The 26,491-nt window shown below is 45.6% G+C and overlaps 1 protein-coding gene across 1 annotated transcript in view; it reads left to right on the top strand.

Moving 5' to 3' along the window:
- Positions 1-26,491, top strand: part of LOC147423700 (vacuolar protein-sorting-associated protein 37 homolog 2-like) — a 119,437-nt gene that overhangs the window by 11,563 nt on the left and 81,383 nt on the right. Inside the window, exons 2-3 of the mRNA XM_086500968.1 lie at positions 9,916-10,158; positions 10,234-10,321. Coding sequence (XP_086357094.1) covers positions 9,916-10,158; positions 10,234-10,321 — 331 coding nt within the window. The remainder of the gene's footprint in view (positions 1-9,915; positions 10,159-10,233; positions 10,322-26,491) is intronic.

The following is a 26,491-nucleotide window of genomic DNA, read 5'->3' as shown; positions in this document are numbered from 1 at the left end:
GTATCTAGTTCTACACCAACTATTGGGCACTGAGGACGTTAGTGGGGATGTCGTGGTATTTAGTCAATACTATGCATGATGGAGCTGATGGTTATATTGTCTTGTGGGTGACTACCATGGGTCTATACCTTGCACTGACCGGGGCTCCTGAAGAGTGAACCACCATGTTCGAGTGCTCTGACTAATGCCCTCCGGAGAAGGCTATGTCAAACTGCTGAATGAAAGTCAAAGCCCTCGGAGCATCTCGGAATCCAGAAAAGGATTCAAATTTATTGACTGTCCACCCTCTTCAAATTCCTTGTCTTCTTGCTCTTATCTTCGAGAAAATCGTACTTGTTGGCTCTGTAAAAGTGTTTCTTCTTCGCATAAAACATGCGATTGTCGGAGTTCAAACTATCAGAGGATGACTGGTTGGAATATGATCTTCTTTGCCTTTTTCATGTTCTTTCCAAAGCTTCGCTTCTTGCTTCGCTTCTTGCTTCGCTTCTTGCCCTTTTTGTCGTCCTCACTTGAGTCAGAAGAGGAAGAGTTAGAAGAATTGTCGGAAGAAGAGGAAGACGAACTGGATAGTCCTTCAAAACGCACACGCTTCTTCTGTTTTTGTGCAGATGCGAAAGAAGATTGACGGCCTAGGTGACTGGGGTAGTCAGTCCCCTTCTTGCGCTTCTTCAATCGCTCTTCGATGGCTTCTTCATGTCCAGAAGCTGATTGATTTGAGTTTGGACCACATCTTGAAGTTCTTTAGTAAACATCCTCAGAGCAGGAGGTTTCTTGATTGCCGGTTTGATTGGTGGCTCGATGGCTTTCTGCCACTGAGTATGCACTTCACAACTATCGATTGCTAGGTCAAAAATTTTGCAAATCGGGGATCTTTAGCAAACTGAAGCATCTGCTTTGTGCACTTTTCAACCTCGTGTCGACGTTGCATCTCCAAAAGTTCATACTGTGTGGGCCGAGGTGGCCCGTACTCATCTTCTGCTAAGTCCCTTGAATATTTCGTATTGCCTCCTCCCGCCTCAGCGATTGCAGAAGAGGTGGATTGATTCTTTTTGGAATCCATAAGTGTCGCGAGAAGAGGGATCGGATTTCCCGGTAGAAGAGAAATCGGCCGTGCTCTGATACCACTGTAACAAACTTGGACACCCCAAGTCTAGATTCGATCGCGACACAACAAAGATTCACTTTAAAACAATTCACAATTCACGGGTCGACACGGCCCGACGTAGCTTCGTGCCAAGAGAGATTGGTCCCAAAGACTGGTGCTCCTTTCGGTATTTCTTTTATATTAATCTTTGAGCCAGGTACAAGTCCTGCAAGTGCTCGCCCTCAGATTCTGCGTCCAGATACCTTGAGAAGTGAGCCCTCTAGGGTCCTTTATAAACATTACAAAGGGGTGCTAAAAGCAAAGCCCCAAAAGCATGTAAAACTCGAAAGCAGCCAACGCTTCTGGCGAAAATCTGTGCAACCTTGTTAGCGCTTTTTGCATTGTAATTTGCGTAAATTTCGTACGGTGTCACGTCAGCATGCCAGCGCAAAAAGCGGATGTCCGTACAACGTCACGTCAGCAGTCTGTACGGTGCCACATCAGCAGGTTGTGTCCGCAAGGTCATGCCACATCATCAGTTTGTGACAGTTTACAAGAAAAGCATTCAAGTTCTAAAAGCATCTGCCCTCCCAAAAGCAAGAAAAGCAAGAAATCCATTAGCTGTCACGTCAACACTGTTAGTGCGTTTTACGGGACCTGTCTATATAGTCTTACCACATTAGCAAGTCAGTGGAAATTGCGGGTGATCTGTATAGCAGTGCCACATCATCACTTGAATTCGCAAGAGCATTGTGTGTTTGTCTTGCTTTGCTTTAATGTCTTTAGGTCACTTGGGCCCCATCAGACTGGTCCCATAAGTTGGTTCAAACTTCTTCTGTTGCTTCTTTTCTTAGGGTTTAGGCCCCTCAGTCGAGATCTGCAAGTTGTCTCCGTTAATAAGTGGCTTGACAAGTCAGCAGTTTGTGATAGTTCCTTCTTGTTTGTTTGCTGTTTTGCTTTTACCTTTTTGCTTTGCTTTCTTCTATTTTTGTTTTTGTTGGGATACTGCGATACTCAGTTGCTGGTCCGCTCTCTCTTACAGTTGCATTCATATGGTGCAGCACTCTAGTCTCCTTCACTGTCTTGTTGGAGTTCCCTCCCGAGCTTTGGATTTCAGGAGCTACTTTCAGCAAGTGGACAGTCCTATATATTAGATGATATCTCCTTTTTAGCTCCAGTTGCAGCGCTCTGCTGTTTCTCTTACGGATTCCTTCCAAAGACTTCTTGGTGATGTCCACTATATCTTCTCTATCTTCTTTTCATTGATTGCTCCCTGGGCCCCATAGTTACTTGGAAAAGAAAATCAGGACGTGAAATGGGGAATGGAAACGGGCATGAATTGCCATTGCCTGTTACGGATACTCATGTATAAAGCATGAAATGGGGACTTTAGAACAGGAAGTTTGAATGGGAATGGGGAATAGAAGCTTGAAAATGGCCATTCTGTGTGACTTCGCTTCTGTCTTGCCATAGCCTTTGTTCTCAAATGGTACCAGTTGGCGTGCGTTTGTTTGACATCGAGCTACTACCATTGCAAATGTTCCTTTCTCCATATCACTGCTTGTGGCTTTTTGGTAGTTCAGGTTTTTGGTCTTCAGTTGCAAAGTGAGCTTTTGGTGGGAATGGCCATCTTTTAGAGGTTGCTGTCATCCTTTCTCCACTTAGCTTGCCAGGGCACTTTTTACTCTCTTTAGGAGGTTTTTTTCCCCGGATTTTCAGTTCTTACAGGCTGCCCATGTGGCTAGTTGTATTCAGTTCTTGCCTTCCGACCTGCTTGCCCTCAGAATTGGCAACTTTGTTCGTTCGGAGGGATTTTTCAAGTAATAGAAATCAGCCCTTTTCGTTGCACGTGCGTGCTCGCGCGCGCGCGCGCACACACACACACACACACACACACACAGAGAGAGAGAGAGAGAGAGAGAGAGAGAGAGAGAGAGAGAGAGAGAGAGAGAGAGAGAGAGAGAGAGAGAGAGAGAAGGGGTCATAGACCATGTTGGCCTATGCTCTCGCGGTGACAAATTCTTCCCTTAATGGCCCTGCGACCTCATCTAGCTCACCCATGCGCCGTTCTGTGCCGCTTCCCCCCCGGTTCCCTCCCCACCCAAGGGGCGGTTCTCACGTCTGTTTTGTTGAAATCCGCCATGGGAATTCTTCGGCCCTGCCATGGAAACGAGAGAGAGAGAGAGAGAGAGAGAGAGAGAGAGAGAGAGAGAGAGAGAGAGAGAGAGAGAGCGGAGCGTTACAATGTGGTAAATCCGATACAAAGTCAGAGTGACAAAATGAAATGACAAAATGATAAAATAAAAGTACTATGGGATCCTAAACTGGTAGGCGTGAACTAAGCAGCTAGCAAGGGTAGCTAAATCACAAGTCACAAGAGATCCAACATCGGTCGCTGGCGGATCTCATCAATCTTCTCCATGGACAGTAGTCTGACTGGGCGTCGTGCATGTCCGGCCAAAGTGATCCGAATCCTCTGATGTAGCCTCCGTCGATGCTGTGTAGTCCTTCGGAGTCGTGGGCGTCTCGATCTCCCCAGCTCGGTCGCTCGATCGATCAGTGTGCCTTTGGTGTGAGCACTGAGGCGACAAGATCTGCTGTGGTAGTAGCTCTGCTGTGGTAGTAGCTCGTCTGGGTGTCCAATGTCTGCTCTAAAGAAGTCTCTGATGTGTCTTTGAGACTGGCTAGCCTCTCCTCTCATCAGGCTCTCTCTGTGTCTGCGTAGGCATGTCTGATCTACCTCATGACTCTGGAGAGTGGTCCAAAGCCCTCTCTGAACAAGCAGTGGAAGCAGCCTCGTATCTCATAGTAGACGGGGCAGTGGCATGTGTAGTGTAACTCTGTCTCAGGCTCCATGTCACACAGGGTGCATGTCCTGGCCGTTGCTAGCACTTCGCTGTATCTCCCAATCTCGATCCGCAGCTGATGTGAAGATATGCGTATCTGGCTAATAGCACACCGTATCCCATGAGACAAGTGGGTGTCCATGTATGTGGGCCTCATCACAAAACCGTTCGCCGCAAGCTAGAGAAGATGCTCTCTATAGAAAGCGATCTTCGTGCCCAACTCCTGTGCTGGCTGTACCCATGTCCTCCTGGTGTCTAGCTGAGTCATGTCCTGGCGGACGAGCCTGATGGTCTTCGGACTGTGTAAGAGTCAGAGAGGCTGCATCCAATGAGTACTGCAAGGGGGGCAATTTGTCTATACTGAACCCATGTGCTTGGAACCATGCCGTCATCTCCCCATACCAACATGTTGTGTCTCCCTGCGTGGCTAAGTGTCGAGAGGACTCAAGTGCAAGGTGGGCGTATCTGTCTCTGGGAAGTTCCCACAAGCGGTGTATGAAGAAAACAGATTTGGTGAGCGCTTCAACTACTAGTGGAGGGGCAGCTAGCTCTGCTCGGATAATGGCACATGGTACTGAAACCTTGGCTCTAATGAGCCGCGAGATCATGGAGATCAGAGGCTTCTCCATGTCCCCCCATCCATCAGTACGACTTGTTCTCCCGTGATGATCCAATGAAGGCCCCCATATCTCAGCTCCATAGAGCAATGCAGAAGCCACCAAAGTGTCAAAGAGCCAGATCTTGGTCCGAGGCCCTTGAAACTAAACATATGAACACACCCTCTCCAGTCTCCCTAATGCCGAATGGGCTCTGGTCAATCTAGCCTCTGCTGCTCTCCTCAAAGAAAATGCTGGTCCACTAAAAACCAATCCAAGGTAAGTGTAAGCATCTGTATATTCCACTGCCTCCTGGCCATATGTGAATGGGGGCGCTGACCTCCTGATCCACTGTGGGGTGGTATTAAATACCATGACCTTGGTTTTACCAAGGTTGACAGACAAGCCACTCTCATGGGCAAACCTATGCAAAACATCCAAGTGACGTTGCATCCCCTCCGGAGAGTCGGAGATCAGCACAATATCATCAGCATATAACAATAGCGGATTCCATGTCCCTGCCAGCGGTGCACCTCTATCACCATCTCTCTCAATGTAGTCAGAAACCTCATCCACGTATATACCAAATAGAGTAGGAGAGAGCGGGCATCCGTGCTTCACCCCAATAGTGGAGTGAACCGGTGTAGATAGACCCTCTGAGGTGCGTACATGCTCTACTACTGATCTGTATAGTGCCATGATCCCCCAAATGAGCTCTGTGGGTACTCCCATCTCCTGTAATCTGCGCATCAATCTAGCTCTGGGTACTGTGTCAAATGCTTTGCGGAAGTCCACAAAGCTACAATAGATCCGTCTCCCATGGGATCTGCCCTCCCCGATGATGGCCTTGACTGTCAAGATATGGTCAAGAATAGAAAAACCTCTCCTGAACCCTGCCTGCCCAACAACACGCATTCCCTCCCCGTCTGCCCATCTACTCAATTGCTGCTCAAGAATGGATGCGTACAACCGTGCCAATGTGTGTCCAATCATGATAGTGCGACAATTTCCAGGCTCCATAGGGTCTCCTGACTTGAAGAAAGGTACAATCGTAGATAGGCTCCAAGTATCAGGCAAGCCCTCACACATGGCACGGTTAAACATAACTGCTAGAAGCTCTGCTAGTAGATCTCTGGCATGCATGAAATGCTCAGCCACTAAGCCATCATGATCTCCCAGTCCTCATCCTGTCAATGGCCTTCTTCACCATCTCAACGGTGAAAAAAGCACATGTGTGTGGGCATGGATCGGGGGGGTCCGGAAGGGGCTGCTGTCCAGAAACTGTGTACAAAGATGATGCGTATTGACCCCAGGTCTCTGTAGAGGTAATGGCATAGAGAGAGAGAGAGAGAGAGAGAGAGAGAGAGAGAGAGAGAGAGAGAGAGAGAGAGAGAGAGAGAGAGAGAGAGAGAGAGAGAGAGAGAGAGAGAGAGAGAGAGAGAGAGAGAGAGAGAGAGAGAGAGAGAGAGAGAGAGAGAGAGAGAGAGAAATGAAATGAAATGTAATATTAACGTCTTCAAAAGGCCAAAATGACCTATGAGACCAAAAGGTTACATGTGGTGAATCTAATACTAGGTCTGGGTACAAAAAGTAGAAAGATTGAAAAGAAAATAGTGGGTAGGGGTGGGTGAAAGCTGATACAAAGGAAATATGAAGTACAAAGGGTGGGTTGATACAATTCAATGGTGCTCTCTGACAGTCGAGGCATCACATATACATCAGTATCCGGGACGGCTCCTATGTCGCGCTAATATGGTATGGATCCTCCGTCGCAATTTGCGTCAATATCAAGACTTCCCCCTCATCCGTGGGCGACGGGACTGTCCCAACTCTATCGCTCGATCAAGCAGTATGCCTCTGGTGTTGTTATGCTGTGGGCGCTGCTCGAACTCCTCTGTCTGTGACTAAAGGAAATCTGTAATCTTCCACTGTCACTGGATCTCTCTCATTGTGCCCCTCTTCAAGAGGTCCTGTCTGTGTTTGCGAATCTCTAGTAAGTATAAACCGAGGCATCTCTGATCCTGGTATCTCATGACTCTAGAAAGTGGCCCAAAACCCTCTCTGAATAGATAGTGAAAGCGGCCTCGTATCTCATAGTATACTGGGCAGTGACATATGTAATGTAGCTCTGTCTCTGGCTCTATTTGGCACATCCTCTAAATCTGCGTGTCTCGATCTCTAGCTGATGTGAGGATGTGCGTATCTGACCAATAGCACAACGTATCTCGTGGGATAGATGAGTATCCATGTATCTTGGTTTGATCACAAAACCATCCTCCGTGAGTTGGAGAAGATGCTCTCTATAGAAAGTCATCTTCGTACCTAGCTCATGTGTAGGTTGTATCCATGTCCTCTTCGTTTCCAACTGAATGAAGTCCTGTTTGATGAGCCTGGTAATCTCTGCCCTAGTGAGGGAGATGGAGGGTGCATCCAGAGAGTACTGAAATGGGGGTAGCCTGTCCATACCAAAGCCATGTAACTGAAACCAAGATGCCATCTCTGAATACCAACATGATCTATCTCCCTGCAATGCCAGCTGCTGCGAAGACTCTAGTGCTAATTGAGCATATCTATCTCTAGGGAGAGCCCAAGTGCTATGCATAAATGAAACTGATTGAGTGAGTGCCTCCACTACCAATGGAGGAGCAGCGAGCTCCGCCCTAACAATGTCATGTGGTACTCAGGCCTTGACCCTAATCATCCGAGAAATCATAGACACCAAGGGCTTCTCCATACATCTCCATCCATTAGTACTACCAGCTCTGCTATGATGATCAACTTAGGGGCCCCATATCTCCACTCCGTACAGCATGGCCGAAGTGACCAAAGTGTCAAAGAGCCAAAGCTTTGTCCGAGGTCCTTGGAACTGAACCTACGAACATATCCTCTCAAGTCTCCCCAATGTTGCATAGGCTCTGGTCAATTGTGTATTTGCTGCTGCACGCCTCAGGGAAAATATTGGACCACTGAAAACCGCCCCAAGATAAGTGTATGTATCTGCATACTCCACAGTCTCTCGACCATATGTAAAAGTGGGGGCGGACCTCCTTACCCACTGCGCCGTGGTGTTAAACACCATCACCTTGGTCTTACCAAGGTTCACAGACAATCCACTGTCCCGTGCAAATACATGCAATGCATCCAAATGACACTGCATTCCCTCTGGAGAGTCGGAGATCAGCACAATATCATCAACATATAATAGCAACGGAATCCATGTCCCTGCAAGTTGAGCACCTCTATCACCCTCTTTATGTACATAATCTGAAAATTCATCTACATATATCCCAAAGAGAATCGGAGATAGGGGACAACCCTGCTTCACCCCAATGGTGGAGTGAACCATGTCGGACATGTCCTGAGTAGTGCGTACCTGTCCTACCACTGTCTTGTTTAAAGCTAAGATCCCCCATATCAGCTTTGTGGGCACCCCCATGTCTTGCAATCTGCGTATGAGTCTGGCTCGTGGCACTGTATCAAAGGCTTTGCGGAAATCCACAAAGCTATAATATATCCTCCTGCCATGGTGTATACCCTCCTCAATAATGGCTCTGAGTGTCAATATCTGGTCAAGAGTGGAGAAACCTCTCCTGAACCCTGCCTGTCGTGCTGACCGTATGCCCTCTCTCTCTCTCTCTCTCTCTCTCTCTCTCTCTCTCTCTCTCTCTCTGCCCATCCACTCAACTCATGCTCAAGAATTGATGCATATAGCCTAGCCAGAGTGTGAGCAACCATGATGGTTCAGGAATTCCGGAAAAGCATAGGATCTCCCGACTTGAAGATAGGCACAATAGTGGACATACTCCAAGTCTCAGGGAACCCCTCATACATGGCTTTATTAAACATCATAGCAAGAGGCTCTGCAAGCATATCTTTGGCATGGATAGAGTGCTCTGCTACCGGACCATCATGATCATGTGCTCTTCCTGTCTTCATCTTGTCGATGGCTTTCCTTACCCTCTCAGCAGTAAAGAAAGTACACGTTTCTGGGCATGCCTCTGGAGGGTTAGGCAAAGGTGGCTGCCCCGATGTTGTATAGAGAGATGTAGCATATTCCCCCCATGTCTCCGTGGAAGTGATGGCTGGCGGTAGAGTGCGCTCATTGAACAGTCTCCATGCCTCACTAGAGTCCTGACTCATAAACAACTGATACAAAGCACGCTCTAATTGAGATAGGTAAGCCCTCTTCTTTCGTCGCACTAGGCGGCGGAAGATAATCCGTGACTGTCTATGTGTAGTAGTACCCATGAGCACCTCTCTCCGTAATCTGATCCTCGTCTCTCTACACTCCTCATCATACCAACTGTTCTGAGGCATGCTCCCAGATCGTCTTCGTGTAGGTTGGCTATGGGGATATGCCTATGATGTTGCATCATGTAGCATCTCTGTCAGAATCTGGGTGAGCTCATCTAGTGGTCGTCTTGGCTCCTGGGTGCATAGCTGTCTGTATATCTCATCAGTGTACACGTGATCCGTCTCCCTTGTTGAAGGTATATGGAATATGTGTGGAGGCCTCTCTCAATGGAGCTGTGTTAAACTGGAATGATAGAGTGAAAGACAAGATAGCATGATCGATTGCTACCCCAACCGGCCTAGTTCCCCTGAAAGGAAGGAATGAGTCCTGGCGGAGCCATAACATAATCCAATGTACTAGCGCCATGCCGATGTGGAAAGCATACCGGGGCTGGCTGCAGGGAATCTCTGTAGGCCATTCAAAATGGCCAATCCATGTGCAGTGCCCATATCAATCAAGTATCTGCCATACTTAGTGTGCTCCTTATCCTGTGATAATCTAGACATGCCCATTTCTGTAATATCAAGCTCCCGCATCAACTCCTCTGAGGTATCATAGAATACTATCTGATGATGGGCAGTCCTAGCATTGAAATCCCCCAAGATAATAATGTCGCCATCTCTGGAAAACTCCCATATATCATCATCTAAAATAGAGAAGGGGCACTGTCCTCTAGGTGATGCATATATTGACGTACTAGGAGGGAAATAGCAAATAGCGATGTAGAGATATCTGCCTGTCTTTGCCTTCAGTCTCACCCACATGTACCTAGCATGCTCATCCCTCCGAGCTATATGTATCAAAGACTGTAGCTCCTCCCTGAATAGGACTGCCACTCCTCCTGAACCTCGTCCTCTGCGCTCTGATCGAGTATCCTGTCCGCAAGTTGTCTCCCATCTGTGTCCGCTCACATGGGCATGGACTGCTCTGGGGCCTGATGCGTCTGAGAGTAGAAAATGATGTCTGTCCTGAGAGAGAGAGAGAGAGAGAGAGAGAGAGAGAGAGAGAGAGAGAGAGAGAGAGAGAGAGAGAGAGAGAGAGAGAGAGAGAGAGAGAGAGAGAGAGAGATTTAGCTTTGTTTATATTTGTTTATAGGAGTGAGCAGCAACGCCAAGGCCAACCAAGTTTATCACACATTCCTACACAGTCTTGGTATCCTCCTTCTGTGCTTAGTCCCAACACAAGTCTGTCAAGGGTTTCATCTGCATCAACTACCACATCAAGCTCGCTGTCAAAATCTGGCAAGTCAAACCTCGAGTCGGGAGCGTTGCCACAGTCTCCGTCTAGTGTTTCATCAACTTCTTTTGCAGCCACATTTCCACCTTTAAAAGATAAAAGGTGCTTCATTGCAACTTGTGTGTGGTTTTTGTAGATTTCTCTGCTGATATTTACTGATCTGTGCTTGTGCTTCAGTGTTGAAGAACTTAGAAAGCTTTTAACAGACAAAGCAGCGTACAATGAGTTTCTGCATACTCTTGATCAAGTCAAAACCCTCGACATTGTAAGTTTCTAAAGCTTTTTATTTGGTACTTTTTCTGTTTTTAGGGCATTGCCATACATATTTTTAAGGAAATTTGTAAATGATACGTTTTTGACGAACAACTTCCTTGACCTGAATGCGGTTTACAATGGTGTCTGCCTTCATGAACATGGTTAGAATGTGCGCCTCTTTATAATCCTGCTAGGTCATGATACTTCATGATTTTTCTTCTTGCTGCAAAGTATGGGAATTGGACTTCACGTAGCTATCTGATCCCTTGAGGATGAGTGGGCCAGTGATATTTCACATACCAAGAACCATCCTTCACTTGAGCTAAGTTGAAGCTCTACCGAGGCTTTGCGACATGGAGATGTCAAAAAGCTCGAAAGCTTACCTCATTTCATGAAGATTTTTTGGTGATGAATAATGTCTGCAACGGTAGGGGTAACAAGAAGGGCATCAATCTTTGCCATCGATTCATTATGTTAGGTTGCATCACCACCATTCCCACCTTGCAGGCTGACATGTTCTCATTATCATCTGCAGCTGGAAACTTCCATACTTTTAGAGGCCGTCATTCTTCCCACCTTTGTAATGTGTTCAGTCAGTAGTTTTTCCTTTTTGTATTGAGCCACATTGTGCTGGTTTATATAGTATTAAGTATGTCCAAGAAACTCGCAAAGTGCTACAGTGAAATTTCCAATGGGAAAAGGTTGCAATGTTTACAAGTGGCTGTGGAGTATAATGTGAAGGTTTATCATGCAACAATTTAGTCACTCTATTTACAAGATCTATTTTATGGAGTAGGCGTTTGGAATATATTTCCTGGCATGTAGCTGTTGGACCTTTGTATGTGCATATGTAGCACAACAAGTGCAGTAAATATCAATCCTAGTTAAGTATTTTTTGTCATTTTCTATGGTGACTCTCTTGGTATAATCCTTTGGGGAGTTCGCCTTTACTTCATTAGCTCTCCTCTCTCTTGTGGTGGTTGATTGATATCTTTGTTCTCTTGGGAACTTTAACATTGCTGGTTTGAGGATAGATGTCATGTGCCCAGGTATCTAACGAGGATAGCTTTTCCATGCACGGCAAGAAGCAGTTTTTTTTCTTTTTGTTTTCACAACACACCAAAGGGTCCACAGGGGGAGGTGCTTATCCCTTCCAAATATGAGCCATGAAACATGGTCAGGCAAGGGCCGCGTACCATCAGGCAAGAGCCACGACCCACGCGCATGGCAACCTAATTTATGCACCACATGAACTGGGAACAAGGAGAGTATTCATAGCAACAAGCTAGGAACCTCCTCCTCGGGTGACCCACCCCAAGAGGAGGATGCACTCGATTGTTCAAAGGCAAGAGCCCTAGCAGCGTGAACACCAGGTGATTACAAGGTGTCCCTCTAGAGGGGACCCCCCGGGGGATTTGAATATAACCGGCCAGTACACAATAGAGGATGTACTAATTCAATTACCTGTTAACTTTACACAGAGCACTAAGAAGAAAAGAGAGCTCAGATGCATCCAGCGACTAGATCGTCACTGCGCACACGAAGACCGACACTGTGTAGGCCCCAGACACTGTGTAGGCCCCAAAGACTGGTGCCCCTTTTGGTATTTCTTTATTCAATTGAAAATAGACGGTCCGAACACTTAGATCAAAGTCTCACAAAGCTGTCCAATCCTGGCGAGGGCTGAAATTGGTTTTTGACCCAATTTTGGCAGCATAACGATGCCAAAACCCCTGTAGGTCAAAAGTACATGTCTAGGAAGGATTCCCTCGCAATTTAGAAGCTTTCTGGTGAGTTGTAACAGAATTTCAGCGTTGGTGCTGATTCTGCCTTGCGAGCAAGTACTACCACTCGAATAGTCCTGTCGTGAAAACATTGCGGGGGAAACTGAAAGGTAAGGGTGCTCGGAGGTATTACCAATGGTTTCTTGTGGACGGAAGTGGATGTAGGCTACATGCGAACGCAGAAGAGGGTTAGGGATCTTGTCTCCAATTCCCTCCTATCCGCTTACGAGGCAAGTAGATCGTGGTACTCAAGATTTGGGTTGTCGTGTATCCGATGTCGATCTTCCTTCAAAGACATGGCGATGAAGATGGGGCTAATAAGTCCATGATCTAGACTCCAAGATTGTGTCAAGAAAAAAAACTGGGAGAGGTTCTTTGGGTTCTTGGTTCTGCTTGGATTCTTGATGGTTCTTGGTTCTGCTTGGATTCTCGATGGTTCTTGGGTTCTTGGTTCTTGATGGTTCTTCTTTAGGTTCTTTCCTTGAGTTCGCGAAGCTGAATCATGTCACAAGATGGGCACCACGTGCTAATAGAAAAGAACAGATTGAACAGACTTTTGGCACTTCAATAACAACTGAAACTGAAAGAGAGAGAGAGCACACGCGACACGGAGTGGCGGAATTCTAGCCGAGAGAGTATTGGCCCCAACCCTTGGCGTCCCTTTCGATATTTCTTTATATTGCATCAGCAAAGTACAAGCCGGTACTCCATCCTCTGCACCTTCATCCAAAAGCAGACATAGAATGAGCCCATGGCCTCACATTTAAAGGCCCTAGGCCCAAAAGCAGTTTACATGAAAAGCCTTAAACTCAAAAGCATCTGATACAAAAGCTGCCAGCACAATTACGGAAATTCGTACAGTGCCACGTCAGCACTATCATCGCAAATCACGGAATTCCGTATAGTCTGTCACGTCAGTGAAACGCGGAATTCCGTACAGTCTGCCACGTCAGCAGTCAGCATGCAATGCACAGTTTGTCACGCCAGCGAGCGAGTGCGAAATCCAGAGTTCCGTATAGTTTGCCACGTCATCCTCTTCTACTGCTTTTGCTTCTTAGGGTTTAGGCCCCTTAGTCGGAAGCTCCGTTCTTCAGTGACTTGACACGTCAGCAGTTTGAGACAGCACGCATAGAGCTTTGATACCAATATCAGGTGCAACGAAAGTGTTTAAAGATTTAGCTTTGATCTAGTACTCCGCACAAACACAAGGGACAATTTACTTCACTTGAAAGAACTGAACTGAATTGAAAGAAAGAGAAAGGCACAAGAGAGAGAGAGAAGAAGAGAGACGACACCGAATGTCGGGTCCCAAACCCTCAAGGGTCCCTGGCTCTGTTGCCAGAGCAAGTACTTTCTTTATTTTTGCACAATGCTGATACAATGTCTAAATGCTGAGATGCTGATGCTGGGTACTACAGAGATACTGATGCTGGGTATTGAGGTACTGCGAGGTCTTATGTCGACGACGACACGATACTGATGGGTCTATGTGAAACTAATTCGTGCCAATTCACGTGGAGATCACTTCTGTGGATAGCCCTCGAGCTCTCGCACCTGTAGGGTCACTTGCCCCTTGAATTAGACGAGATCCCTCGCGGGAAATCTCTCTAAATTGTCTTGTACAAGCACCCAATGCTTTCCCGAGGCTCCTCTGGCAAATAAAGGATCCGAACGCTTCCACCTAACCCTCACCAAGCTGTTCAAACCTGTCCATGGCTGTAATTGCAGGTTTTTGACCCAATTTCGCCAGCATAATGACGCAAATATCCCTGTAGGTCAAAAGTACACGTCAAGGACAATCTTGCCTTGGCAAACGCGCATAAACCCCCCGAACTGTACATGGTCATCTGAGAAGCCCAACTAGTGGGGCATTACCATATGTGCAAAGGGGAGAGAGATGCGCGAGAGCAAATCGTCGCGCTACATAGAGCAAGGGAGAAGACAAGCTTTCCATTAAAACTGTGGGCACCTGCACCCACTAATCACACACACTGTAGTACACTTCAAGTGAAATCAGCCCCCTCTCTCAATTTGGGCGCCCCCTCTTCATGCAGATCTTGCAGATGCATCTGGAGCCGCCATTTGTCCAATATGCCTCTTTTGAGTTTATTTCCTAGTACCCACCAACTTATAAGTGTCGCGAGGGGCCTAAATGACTTTGAACTGAGCCTAGACACCCCTTTACTACTCGGATTCCAGTGCCGATTGGCCCGATCAACTCATGGCACTTAAGGACAAAAAAGTTAAGGGATATGTTGCAAGACGCTATTTGGTGAAGTTCAAGAACTATCCACCTATGGAGGCAAAGTGGATGGAAGAGTATGAACTGTCAGAGTCACCAAATGTATTGCAGCTTTACCTTGAGGCCTTTGGGTTACAACCTACGTATGCCCCAACACAACGTGTGCAAAGGAGGGGTAATGATAGAGCTAGCACATCAAATGTACTTATGAATTCAATGTAATAGATGGAAATGACTAAAGTATGAAGGTCTCATTAAGTCATTTGTATCTATGTGTTACGACCTTTCTTGCGGATGCATGCGATGATAAAAGAGTGCTGACAACACAAAATCATCAATGGCATATATTTATTGCATGCAATCGAGGACGTTTGCGATTTCAAGAGGGGGGTATGTCACGAGGACGTGGCAATTGCTAACCTTAGTTGTTGGTTTCTTTCCAATGATTTTTGTTTAATTTTTGAGACCCTCTTTTTGAAGTTGCAAATGGTTGGACATTGGATGGCCAATGTGAACGGTAGTTTGACCCGCAGACGGGAAGTTGGTCAGCACTGGAACTCATATAGTAAAAGGATGTCTAGGCTCATTTCAAGATCATGTAGGTCCCCCTATCGCACTTAGCAAGTTGGTGGATACTAGGAAGTGAACTCAATAAAGGCACAATGCAAAGGTGAGGTTACCAAAGGAAAGTATCTGACAGCTCGGCTTTATTCCATTTTTGGATGCGGACCCAATCCGGATAAATGGTCAGATGACCTGTGGGAGGCCAACGGAAGCATCTCCTAAAATTTAGGGAACAACTATTTTGCACCATGAAATTTGTTTGCGTCATTACCTTTGGAATGACAAGGGGAACATTTTAGAACTCTGTTACAAAGTTAACTGGGTAACCAGTCGGGAGATTTTTAAGCGGCAAGCCCGAAGCGGGAAACTGTGTGTAAACGTGCCAAGTGGCACATTTTCATGAACTTTCCTCATGCAGAAGAGGGACGCTCGATTTGTAGCTGGGGAAGCCTCATTTGCAAGCTTGTCACAGGTTAAGAGCTATTGACCGCAAGCTTTCCCTCTCATGCACAGTGTAGTGCAAGAAGTCATGTCCTGCACACCTTAAATTGCTCTCTCCCCCTTATGTGTAGTAATGTGATGCCCCACAAGAGGGCTTTTCATTTGACCTATGTACAACTGTGTGGTCATATGCGTTTTTGATAAGGCAAGAGCCTCTCTGAGCAGGAACAGGAGTAGCTAACTGTTGCTCCAAAAGCAGGCACCGGTGAGGGTGATAACCTCACTGTACAGGTGCGATTTCAGTGTTGCATATGCGCTGAATTTGGACTATTTTTTAGCCATACGGATTTTAAAACCATTGGGAACAATGCCCCATTGTTAGAGGATAGTTGAGGGACTGTTTAGGGCTGAAAAGAGGGCAAAAACCAGTGAATACAGCGTGCTATATTTACTGTTTTTGGGCACTAAACAGAGGGTTTATGTCAGTGGAAGTGAGTTCCAGCAGGGAATTGGTTTTGAGCAAGTTTTTGGCTTGTTATGTTGCCGAAATTTTACCAGAACAGGTGTTATCTAGCTGGATACAGGTAAAGATTCCCAGGGCTCACCCTTTTGTAATTTACCCTCTTAAAGAATAAAGAAATACCGGAAGGGGCGCCAAGTTTGGGCCCAACAGGTTGTCGGTGTCTGCTCGGAGCATTTTAGCTTCTGAGCCGTGTGTGTGCTTTAAGTGATAATTCGCGTTACCGGTTCCTTCTGCAAAGGTTTCTCTGTGTGTGGAAATCTAAAGTAAAGTAAAGAATGCCATAGCCTATCGCCCTACGGGCCGGTTTCATCGTACTTGCTCGCAAGGCAGAGTCAGCAGGAAGGCTGGTATTTTGCGACAGTAGTAAGGCTACTTGGAAACTCGTATGGTAGGTGCTTACATTGCACTAGATCTACATCCGTAGTACCCACCCATTTGGAGGAATTTTCATCGATTGATGCATCCACATGCATCAGAAGCATTCAACATCAGAAGTACAGATAGAGTTCGACAGTTGTGCCTCACCTTTAACAGGGGCGGATGTCTCGTGCGCACTTCACTTGCGCTACGTGGACATGTTTTGCCACAGTCTAGCATGATCCAATAGCTTAGGACTGAGCATGGCACCTTTGTGAGCCTCTAGCATGACGTGCATGTCAAGGCCGGTCAGTTGCATACCCTCTCTTGCACAGGACAATATTTTCAGCACGTAGGCATTTTGTGCCGTATGAACCACCTCTTATGAGTAAGTGACTTTTAGCCTTTCTAAGAAATCGTGGGCTGAGCCTCTACCTGCTCAACCCAGCAAATCATCCGTATATAAGCAGCATGGGGAAAAACACAAGGAGGCAAGAAGGGGCAGAAGGCAACAGTACCGGCAGGAGCAAGTATCCCAGTGCCTAGCGTTCCCCATCCTCAGCAGCACCAGCGTTTTCAGCATTCACGCCTCAGCGTTTTCAGGTATTGGCATCAAGATCAGCCCAGGGTTTGCAGATGAATGTAGAGACACAAGGAGGCAAGCACCCGACCGGCAGCACCCCAGGATCTCTAGCGTTTTCTCAGAGTAAGAGCGAACGTATTCAGTTTTGGAGCGTTGCAGATTTCAGCCCCTAGCCTCGTCGTGGTTGCAGACCCCTAACCATGGACCTCGCTAGCAGTTCAGCTTTCACCCATAGCCTCGTCGTCGTCAACATCGTCGACACAGTAACCAATACCAGTACCCACTGCCCAGCATCAGTAGCATCAGCATCTCATCATTCAGTCATAGCCTCGTCGTCGTCGTCAACATTGTCGACACAGTAACCAATAGCAGTACCCAACATCAGTAGCATCAACATCTCAGCATTCAGTCATTGTTTGAGCATTTGTGCAAGAATAAAGAAAGTACTTGCTTTGGCAACAGAGCAAGGGGCCCTTGAGGGTTGGGACGCGACATCCTTGTGTCGTCTCTTTTCTCTCTCTTGTCTCTCTCTTTCTTTTAATTCAGTTCAGTTCCTTCAAGAGAAGTAAAGTGTCCCTTGTGTTTGTGGGGTGTACTAGATCCGAGCTAAATCCTTAAACTCTTCCGCTATACCTGACAGAGGGTATGCAACTATGACCGGTTTGGACATGCACGTCCTGCGAGAGGCTCACAAGGGTGCCAAGCTAGGTCCTAAGCTAATGACTCATGCTAGACTGTAGCAGAAGCATGTCCACGTAGCGCAAGTTAAGTGTGCACGTGACATGAGAACTTTAGCGTAGTGCCCATGTTCTGAAACGCCGCCTTCCAAAAAAGACTCGGTCATATGTGGATCCCTGTCACTGACAATTGACTGAGGTATCCCATGATACTTAAAGATATTGCTCATGAATATCTTGACCATGCTTTATCTTCTTCCTAGTAGGTATGAAATGGGCTTGCTTACTGAACCTACAAAAGATAGTTCAAATCCCATCATTGCGTGTTTGCATTCTTGGAAGATCAAAGATAAACTCTATTGCTATGCTTTCCCATAAGCCTAGAAAGCTTCGAATGTCATGTACGGACTTCAAGTCTGGCCATAACTTAATTGCTTCCACTTTGGCGGGATGATCCATACGTCATAGTTACAGGGAATGGCCATTTTTAGGTCTCCATTCCCCGTTCCTGTTCCAACATTCTGTTCGGAATCCCCGTTCCGTGTTTCATACGTGAGTATCCGTAACAGGGAATGGCATGTTCACGCTCGTTGCCGTTCCCATTCCGCGTTCCGATTTCCCGTTCCGAGTAACTATGCCATACGTACCCCATCCTTTGAAACAATGTGCCCATGGAAGTGAATCTCTTCCAAAAAGAATTCACTCCTCTTCGCATTAATGAGTAGCTCATTGAAAATTGCGATCAAGTGGTCCCAATGCTCCTCTTCAGACTTTGAATAGACAATCACGTCATCAAAGAATGTACCCATGAAGTTACTTTGTGGTCTAAATATTTCGTCCATCATTCTATTGAACGTGGCAGGAGCATTTGTGAGACCGAATGGCATGCCAAGAAACTCATAGAGACCAAATGTTGTTCTGAAAGCAGTCTTATGGACATCTTCTGGCCTAATGCGTATTTGATGGTATCCACTCTTTAGGTCTATCGTGGTAAACAATGACGCTCCCTCAAGCCGATCAAGGATGTCATCTCCTCGGTATGGGGAACCTGTTCTTGATGGTATTCTTATTCAAAGTGTGGTAGTCAATGCACATGCGCCATGAACCATCCTTCTTCAGCACTAGGAGTACATGCAAACAAAAAGGGAATGAACTGGGCTGAATCAGCCCCTTCTCTAAAAGCTCGTTGACCTGACTTATAATTTGCTGGCTGCACTAACCCTGTATGGTTGAAACCGGCCCGTGGGGCGGTAGACTTTGGCTCACACCCGAAATTCTTTACTTTAGACACACACAGAGAGAACGTCCAAAGGAAACCTGCGACGGGAATTAACACTTAAGCACACACACGGCTCGAAAGCTAGAATGCTCCGAGCAGACGCCGACAACCTGTAGGCCCCAAAATTGGAGCCCCTTTCGGTATTTCTTTATACTTTGAGAGGGTAAATTACAAAGTAGAGTCCTGGGAATCCTTTACCTGTATCCCGCTAGATACCACTTGTTTTGGCCAAATTTCGACAGCATAATAGCTCCAAAATTTGCGCGAAACCAATCCCCCTGCTGGAACTCCCTTCCACTGGCATAAACCCTTTGATTCCTGCCCAAAAACAGTAACTTCAGCACGCTGTATTTACTGGTTTTTGCCCTGTTTTCAGCCCCAAACATTCCCTTAACTGTCCTCTGCCAATGGGGCACTATTCCCAATGGCTTTAGCGTCCGTATGGCTGAAAAACAGTCAATTTACAGGGCATACACAGCACTGAAAACGCACCTGTACGGTGAGGTTATGACCCTCACTGATGCCTGCTTTGGAGTAGCAGTCAGCTACCCCTGTTCCTGCTCAAGGAGGCTCTTGCTTCAGCACAAAAGCATGAAAAAACTGTACATCAGTCAAATGAAGAGCCCTCTTCTGGGGCATCACATAACTGCACGTAGGGGAGAGAGAGAACAGTATGTAGTGTGCAAGGCATCACTCCTAGCACCAGACTGTACATGAGAGGGAAAGAAAGCACTCCATAGCTCTTAACCTGTGACAGGTTCTCAATGAAGCATCCCCCCAGCATAAATCGAGCGCCCCCTCTTCTGCGCTTGACCTATAATGCATCTGTGAACAAATAGATGCAAAAAGGGGAGAGTTCCATGGCTGCCAAAACTTGTGTATCGCTGAAAACGCAGCAAAACAGCCCTGTAAACATGCATCTGATGCCTTCCAATGCTGAAAATGAGCTCCTTGGTCCTAGGTAAAGTCATGGGAAGCTCAAAAAAGGAGAGAAATGACTGAAAATCAGCGTTATCAGCCTCCAAAACTGCTCCAAAAAGTCAGTTACGAGTTCTGTTCTCCCAAACTTGGTAAATTGGCCAAGAATGCCACTTGGCACTCGGGCATGCAATTTCCCCGCATTGGGCTTCCTGCTTAAAAATCTCTCAACTGGTGCATCAATTGACTTTGCAGCAGAGTAATAAAATGTTCCTCTTGTCATTCATGGTCCAAAATAGCAGTTCCCTAAATTGTAGGAGATACTTCCGTTGGGCTCCCACTGGTCATCTGACCATCTATCCTCATTGGGACCGCATCCAAAAGTGCAATGTGGCCCAAATGTCGGATACTTTCTGTTGGTGATCCCACCTTGACTTTATGCCTTTATTGAGTTCACTTCCTAGTATCCACCAACTTCCTTTATTGAGTTCACTTCCTAGTATCCACCAACTTGCTAAGTGCGACGGGGGGACCTACATGATCTTGCATTGAGCCTAGACATCCTCTTACTATACGAATTCCAGTGCCGACCAACTTCCCGTCTGCGGGTGAAATTACCGTTCACATTGGCCATACAATCTTCGACCATTTGCAACTTCAAAAAGAGGGTCTCAAAAAAAAAAAAAATCATTGGAAAGAAACCAACAACTAAGGTTAGCAGTTGCCACGTCCTTGTGACATAGTTAACGCTGCCACGTCCTCGTGATAATGGTGGTCTATTCGGTGGACTAGAACCTGCTATGGTATGATCCTCAGGACTCTCAGGAGGTAACTCCCTTGGCAAAGAGCCCGAAAAACAATCACTGTAACCACTCAAAAAAGTCGACGTATCTTTATCTAAGGTAGACAAATTAGATACAACTTCAGGTACTTCTTTTGCAAAGATCAAGTATGCAGAAAGATGATTCTTTATTACATATGAAATAGCAGAAGTAGAAACAACGAGAACAGACTTGCCTTTAAGCTTTACATCAAGGACATGAGTCTTTCCTCTATGTACAAGGGTAATATTTTTGTTGTAAGTATCCAGCATAGCATGCACCCTGTAACACCATGGGATACCCAATAACACATCACAACCCTCTAGTGGCATAATATGAAATTCTTCCGCATCCACATAACTCTGAATGTGCAAACGAAGTTTCCTGGAAATGGGAGTAACAGGCTCTGAATGACCTGGCCAAACCTGCTTCACGTGTCATACCCATCTCCTCTGCACGAATGCCCAACTTTGATGCCAATTCTGTTGATATGGAATTTGCCCGGGCTCCTTGATAAAAAAAAACCAATACTGTCTGGTCTCTAACTTTGCCCCAAGCTCTTCATAATTCCGTGGCATCTATGTTTGGCCAGTCACCAACCAAATCTGGGACAAGTCCTGCACTGGGCTTTGGCTTCTTTCCTTTACGCTCTGGCTTGTCATCCTTATCCTGTGACTTCTTTTGTCGGCATTCATTCGCAAAATGTCCCTCCTCTTCACAAATCAAGCATTTCTTGGCCTCTCTTAGAGCTTACCTTTCTTCAAAAGATTTGCCAGACAAATGCCTTTTTATGTCCTTGTCCTCGCCTAGAAGAAGGTTTAGACTGCTTCTTGGATGTGTCATCTTCATCAGTGGAGGGTTTCTTTGTGGAAGGCACAGAAGACTTTACTGTAGCATTGCCCTTGGCTGAAAACTGCTTGCCATGGGACCCTCTCTTGTTGCTATTAAATCCATCGGAATCTCCTTTCGACAGATTGCTGGCCTCTCTCGCATTCTCAATCAACTGCGCCATATTCACGACAATAGTCATTGTGCAGTAGTCCCTAATTTTCTTGGGCAATCAGAAACAATACTTCTCAATCTGTTCTGACAATGGCACAAACCTATAGGAGGTTATTGGCAACAGTGTCGCCCAGAACTGTTTATTGTACTCTTTAAGATTCACACAATGTTTAGCATTCAACTCGTGCCATTTTGTCATCACATCCACTTCAAAAGTGTTTGTAGGCCATGCAGGTGCAAAAAGCTGTTTGAACTGGACCCACGTTGTAAGGGCTTGATCCTGATTCAACAATGCGTTCCACCATTGAAGCGCATTCCCGTTTAAGAAAGTGGCAGCCTTGCGTATCTTTGAAGACTTTGTGAAGTTTCCTACAGCATAAGCTGCATCACACTGCTGTATGAAGGTCAAAGCTTTCAATTGAAACCGAGTTCCCTTGAAAGCACCTTCCTTGTAATCCTTAGGCTGACTCAAAGGAGTCAAATTGTCATAAACAGGTGCCTGTAAAAGTGGTGCTCTAGAATCGACCATTCCAACACTCACATCATGTTGCATTTTGGACATATGGCTGCGAAAAACCAACCATACCAAACTGTGTTCCAGGCATTCGAAATTGACCCAAACACCCTGAAAACCCGGTTGGACACCCATGTTCCTGTACATAGGGTTAACCATGCATGGTTGCATTGTCGCAAACACATTCTCTGACATGTAACCTGTGGAAGCTCCAACCATAGCTTGAAATACTAAACCACCTCCAAAATAACCAGGATATGAAGTAGGTAACAGAAGGATCTAACGCATAGCTTGTTCATTACTCCCTTGACTATTCACAAACGGTTCGTGTCCAGGTAATACAAATTGCTTGGGATCAATGAACACCGTTGGTTGCTCAATCACATGGGCTTTTCCTCGAGCATCACGAGACCTTTGTGCATGGGAAATCTCTGTAACAGACTTGGACACTCCAAGTCGAGATTCTATCGCGACACCACAAGAATTCACTTCAAAACAGTTCATAGTTCACAATTGATTCAACACTGGCCTGATGGAGTTCTGTGCCTAGAGATATTGGCCCCAAAGACTGGCGCCCCTTTCGGTATTTCTTTTTGTATTAATTTGCAACTCAAGTACAAGTGACTGGTCGGGACTCACTCTCAGACTTTGCGTCCAGATTCTCTGAGAAGTGAGAGCCCAAGCCACTATTAAATAGGTTTACAAGGGACGCTAAAAGCAGAGCTCAAAAGCTTCAAAATCAAAAGCTGTCCCAAAAAAAAAGCATAGCAACTCCTCTCACAAGGCTTAGTGAAATAAAGCAAGAGCTCTCTCTCTTTCTCTCCTTGCGTAGAATTCCAGCCTACGTAAAAAGCTGCCAGAGTTTTCGTATGCCAATCTGCCACGTGAGCAGCTCGGACAATTTGTCGTAAATCACGAGATCCGTACGGCAGGGCCACGTCAGCATGCTGCGCAATTTCCAGTGCCGTATTTCAGCCAGACTGTATTCTATGCCAAGAGAGGATGTGTATGTGTGTACTGGGCAGCCACGTCACTAGTTTGTGACATACCCCCCTCTTGAAAGCATTGTAATCGCCCTCGATTACTCCTGCAAAACAGATAGAAGCCATAAACTGTCCTAGCAGACACTGACTGTTAGTACCGACGTACTAGGAACACACATCTAGCACATGTACCAAATCGACAGTCACATCACACGACCATCATTGGGATTTCAGACCATGATATATCGGCAATGCAATTAGCAATCGCATCTAGATCCACTCAGAACCTCAGAGATGCCCGATTGACTAATCCCTATTGCAACCATGTCTATCGAGACCATTCAGACCAAAATGCTGTAGTCATTTCTTCTATCAGTTCCTGCACTTAAACAAGTCAAGAAAAAATCAGTATCATATTATCGGGAATTCTAGTTCATAAAGTCATACAACAGAATACTGTGAGCTCTCAGTATCCCTGAAGCTCAAAGAGACATTAGTGACTCTAGTATCAAAAAACATCGAGGCATCTGTTGACAAAGGAGCGGAGTCTCCCCTCTTGTGCATAACCACTGCACCAGATATCCGACCAAGCTGAATTCGGGGTTCCATTTGGAATAGACTATGCTAAACCAAAAGCTTCAAGGTAAAGTTTCACGGGGGTTTCTAATCATCGAGCACAAAAAACCGAGCAAATTGATACAAGAGTAACAATGGTGAAAGAAAAAATGCCATGCACGTTACTTTCACTACCACAAATCTGACACTTAATTGACAAAAAATGAGATTTTTTAACCATTATGAGAATTTAGTAGGTGCTTATACAAGCAAGTTAAAATGATTGAGGGGTTAACATATCTATATATCATAGATTGTTGTCTTCAACATTTGTGAACATAACTGCTAACATGCATGAGGTCTTGGACAATATTTTCAGGGAGGAGTCCAAGACAAAAGCGAAGCTGCAAGGTATTTTGAGAAGAGGCGGTAAAAGGGTTGTGGCAAGCTCCAGTTTACTAATTACCAAAATTTCTCATCTCGCTTAAGTTCCCTGGCAGCCTCTTAATTCTCTAAGACTTCCTAATTGCAAATTCAAGGATAAAATAAAGCTTGAAGAGGTGCCTTGAAGGGACCTTCAAAAGGCTACTCGATCTGGTCATTTTACTTTTGGGAACCACTTTCTGTGGGGAGATTTTTTTGCCTAACAAGTCTATCGTGATCATTAAACAAAAGCGATCCTGTCACAAAGTGATGACGTGGCGGACAGCAAAAACCCTAATTTTTGCCAGAAACCCTAAAAATTCCTGCAAACCCTAATTTTTGCCAAAAACCCTAATTTTTGGAAATCGCAGAGGTGGAAAAGCAAAAGAAATATAAAAAAATATATATTGGAAATTTTCGGCGACGCAAATCTCAGCTTTTTGCTATGATTTGGGAAAAAGAGAACTTGCTTTTTACTGGTTCTCATTGAGAGGGAGAGAATTTGCTTTTGCTTTCAGAAGCTCTCTGTGAGAGAGAGAAAAGAGCTTTTGCTTTCAAGCTTTTGGGGCTCTGCTTTTGGGCATCCCCTGTAACTTTAAATAAGTGGTTTGGGCATTCACTTCTTAGAGTATCTGGACGCAGAGTCTGAGAGTGAAACCCTAACCGCTCTCTTGTACTTTGAAGATTGATTAATACAAAAAGAAATAATGAAAGGAGCGCCAGTCTTTGGGGCCAATATCTCTAGGTACGGAACTCCGCCGGGCCAGTGTAAAATCTATTGTGATCTGTGAATTGTTTGAAGTGGTTATTTGGTGCTGTTGTGATTGATTCTTGACTTGGAGTGTCCAAGTCTGTTGCAGTGGTATCAGAGCACGACCGATTTCTCTTCTACGGGAAATCCGATCCCCGAATTTTTTTTCCGCGGCACCTATGGCTTCAGGCAATGATCAGTCAACTCCCTCTGCATCTGGAGATGTGTGGTATCAGAGCACGACCGATTTCTCTTCTACGGGAAATCCGATCCCCGAATTTTTTTTCCGCGGCACCTATGGCTTCAGGCAATGATCAGTCAACTCCCTCTGCATCTGGAGATGTGGGCTGGGATCACAACGAAGATTCCGGCAGAGAGTATGGCCCGCCTTGGCCTACTCAGGCGGAGCGGCGAGAGATGGAGCGTCGCCAGTTGATCGGCGATGCAACAAAGATGATGCTCAATTTTGCCAAGGATCCGAAGATGGCAAAATATATGAACCAGACCTCTTTGGAAGAGGTACAGACGGAGTGGCAGAGAACCACAACACCACTCCTGAAACCCGCTCTCAAGAAACCTTTTGCCTCCAAGAAATATACGGAGAAGGAACTAGAGAACATGGTTGATGCACGGATTGCTCAGCTTTTCGACGTGCAAAAGGAGGACAAAAAGCACGGCAAAAAGCAGAAGAAAGGCACTGACTTCCCGGGATATTTGGGTCGTCAGTCGACTTTTCACAAGGCAAAGAAATTGAAGAAGCGCGTGAAGTTTGAAGACCTACCCAGTTCTTCTTCTTCTTCTTCTTTTGATAGTTCTTCTAGCTCCTCGGATTCGAGCGAAGAAGACAGAAAAGGTAAGAAGCGAAGCAAGAAACAAAGCTTCGGAAAGGGCAAGAAAAAGGCAAAGAAGGCTACATCTCGCCCAGAGATTGACAGTTCTACTGAGGACTCCTCTACAGACAGCTCAGATTCCGATGATGGAAACTTTTATGCGAACAAGAAGAATTTGTTTTACAAAGCCAACTAGTATGACTTTCTCGAAGATGAAAGCAAGAAAGTCCGAGAGTTTAAGGAAGGTGGCCACTCGATCAAGTTTGATACTTTTTCAGGATACTCAGATGCTTCGAAGGCTAGTCTTTTATACAGCAGTTTAACATCGCTTTCGCGGGAGGACGCTATTCAGAGCACTCTAAGATTCAGAGAGCGACCTCTTACCTTAAGGGGAATGCTCGTACTTGGTGGTCCACGCTTCTTTTAAACAAGAGTGCGCCAGTTAAATGGCTGAAATTTGAAAAGCTTTTTATTTTTTCTTGGTTGACGCAAGAATATGAACGAGATATACGAGCTGCTTGGAACCATCTGCGGATGACCAAGAAAGATACAATCAATGCTTATTGTGAAAGATTCTGGAGCTCTTTTCTTATCTTCTTGTGATCGTGATGCTCTTAGGAAATTTCATCGTGATTTTGTAATCTCTCATGTAGATAAGTGCTCTAATAACTTTGTTGTTACGTGCAAAAAGTTCTATTTAGAATGCTTGTTAGGTGAAGTAAACTCTCAGACTTTATAGTGATTGTGATCTTTCAATGCAAGAGGTTATCTTGAAACATCAAGACTTTTGTAAGTCTTTTGGTTTCAAGTGCCAGCCTAAATTACCTTTTTTATATACCGTTTGGAAGTTCCACAAGAACCCTATAAAGCCTAGATTTATAGCTGCTTCTTGTAACACCTCTTTGACCGAGGTTTCCAAATGGCTTAGTTATT

Source organism: Adiantum capillus-veneris, chromosome 26 (assembly GCF_014529385.1).
Source record: "Adiantum capillus-veneris isolate H3 chromosome 26, ASM1452938v2, whole genome shotgun sequence".
NCBI classification, from domain to species: domain Eukaryota; kingdom Viridiplantae; phylum Streptophyta; class Polypodiopsida; order Polypodiales; family Pteridaceae; genus Adiantum; species Adiantum capillus-veneris.
Note: the sequence above shows the minus strand (reverse complement) of the source record. Positions and strands in the feature narration are given on the sequence as shown.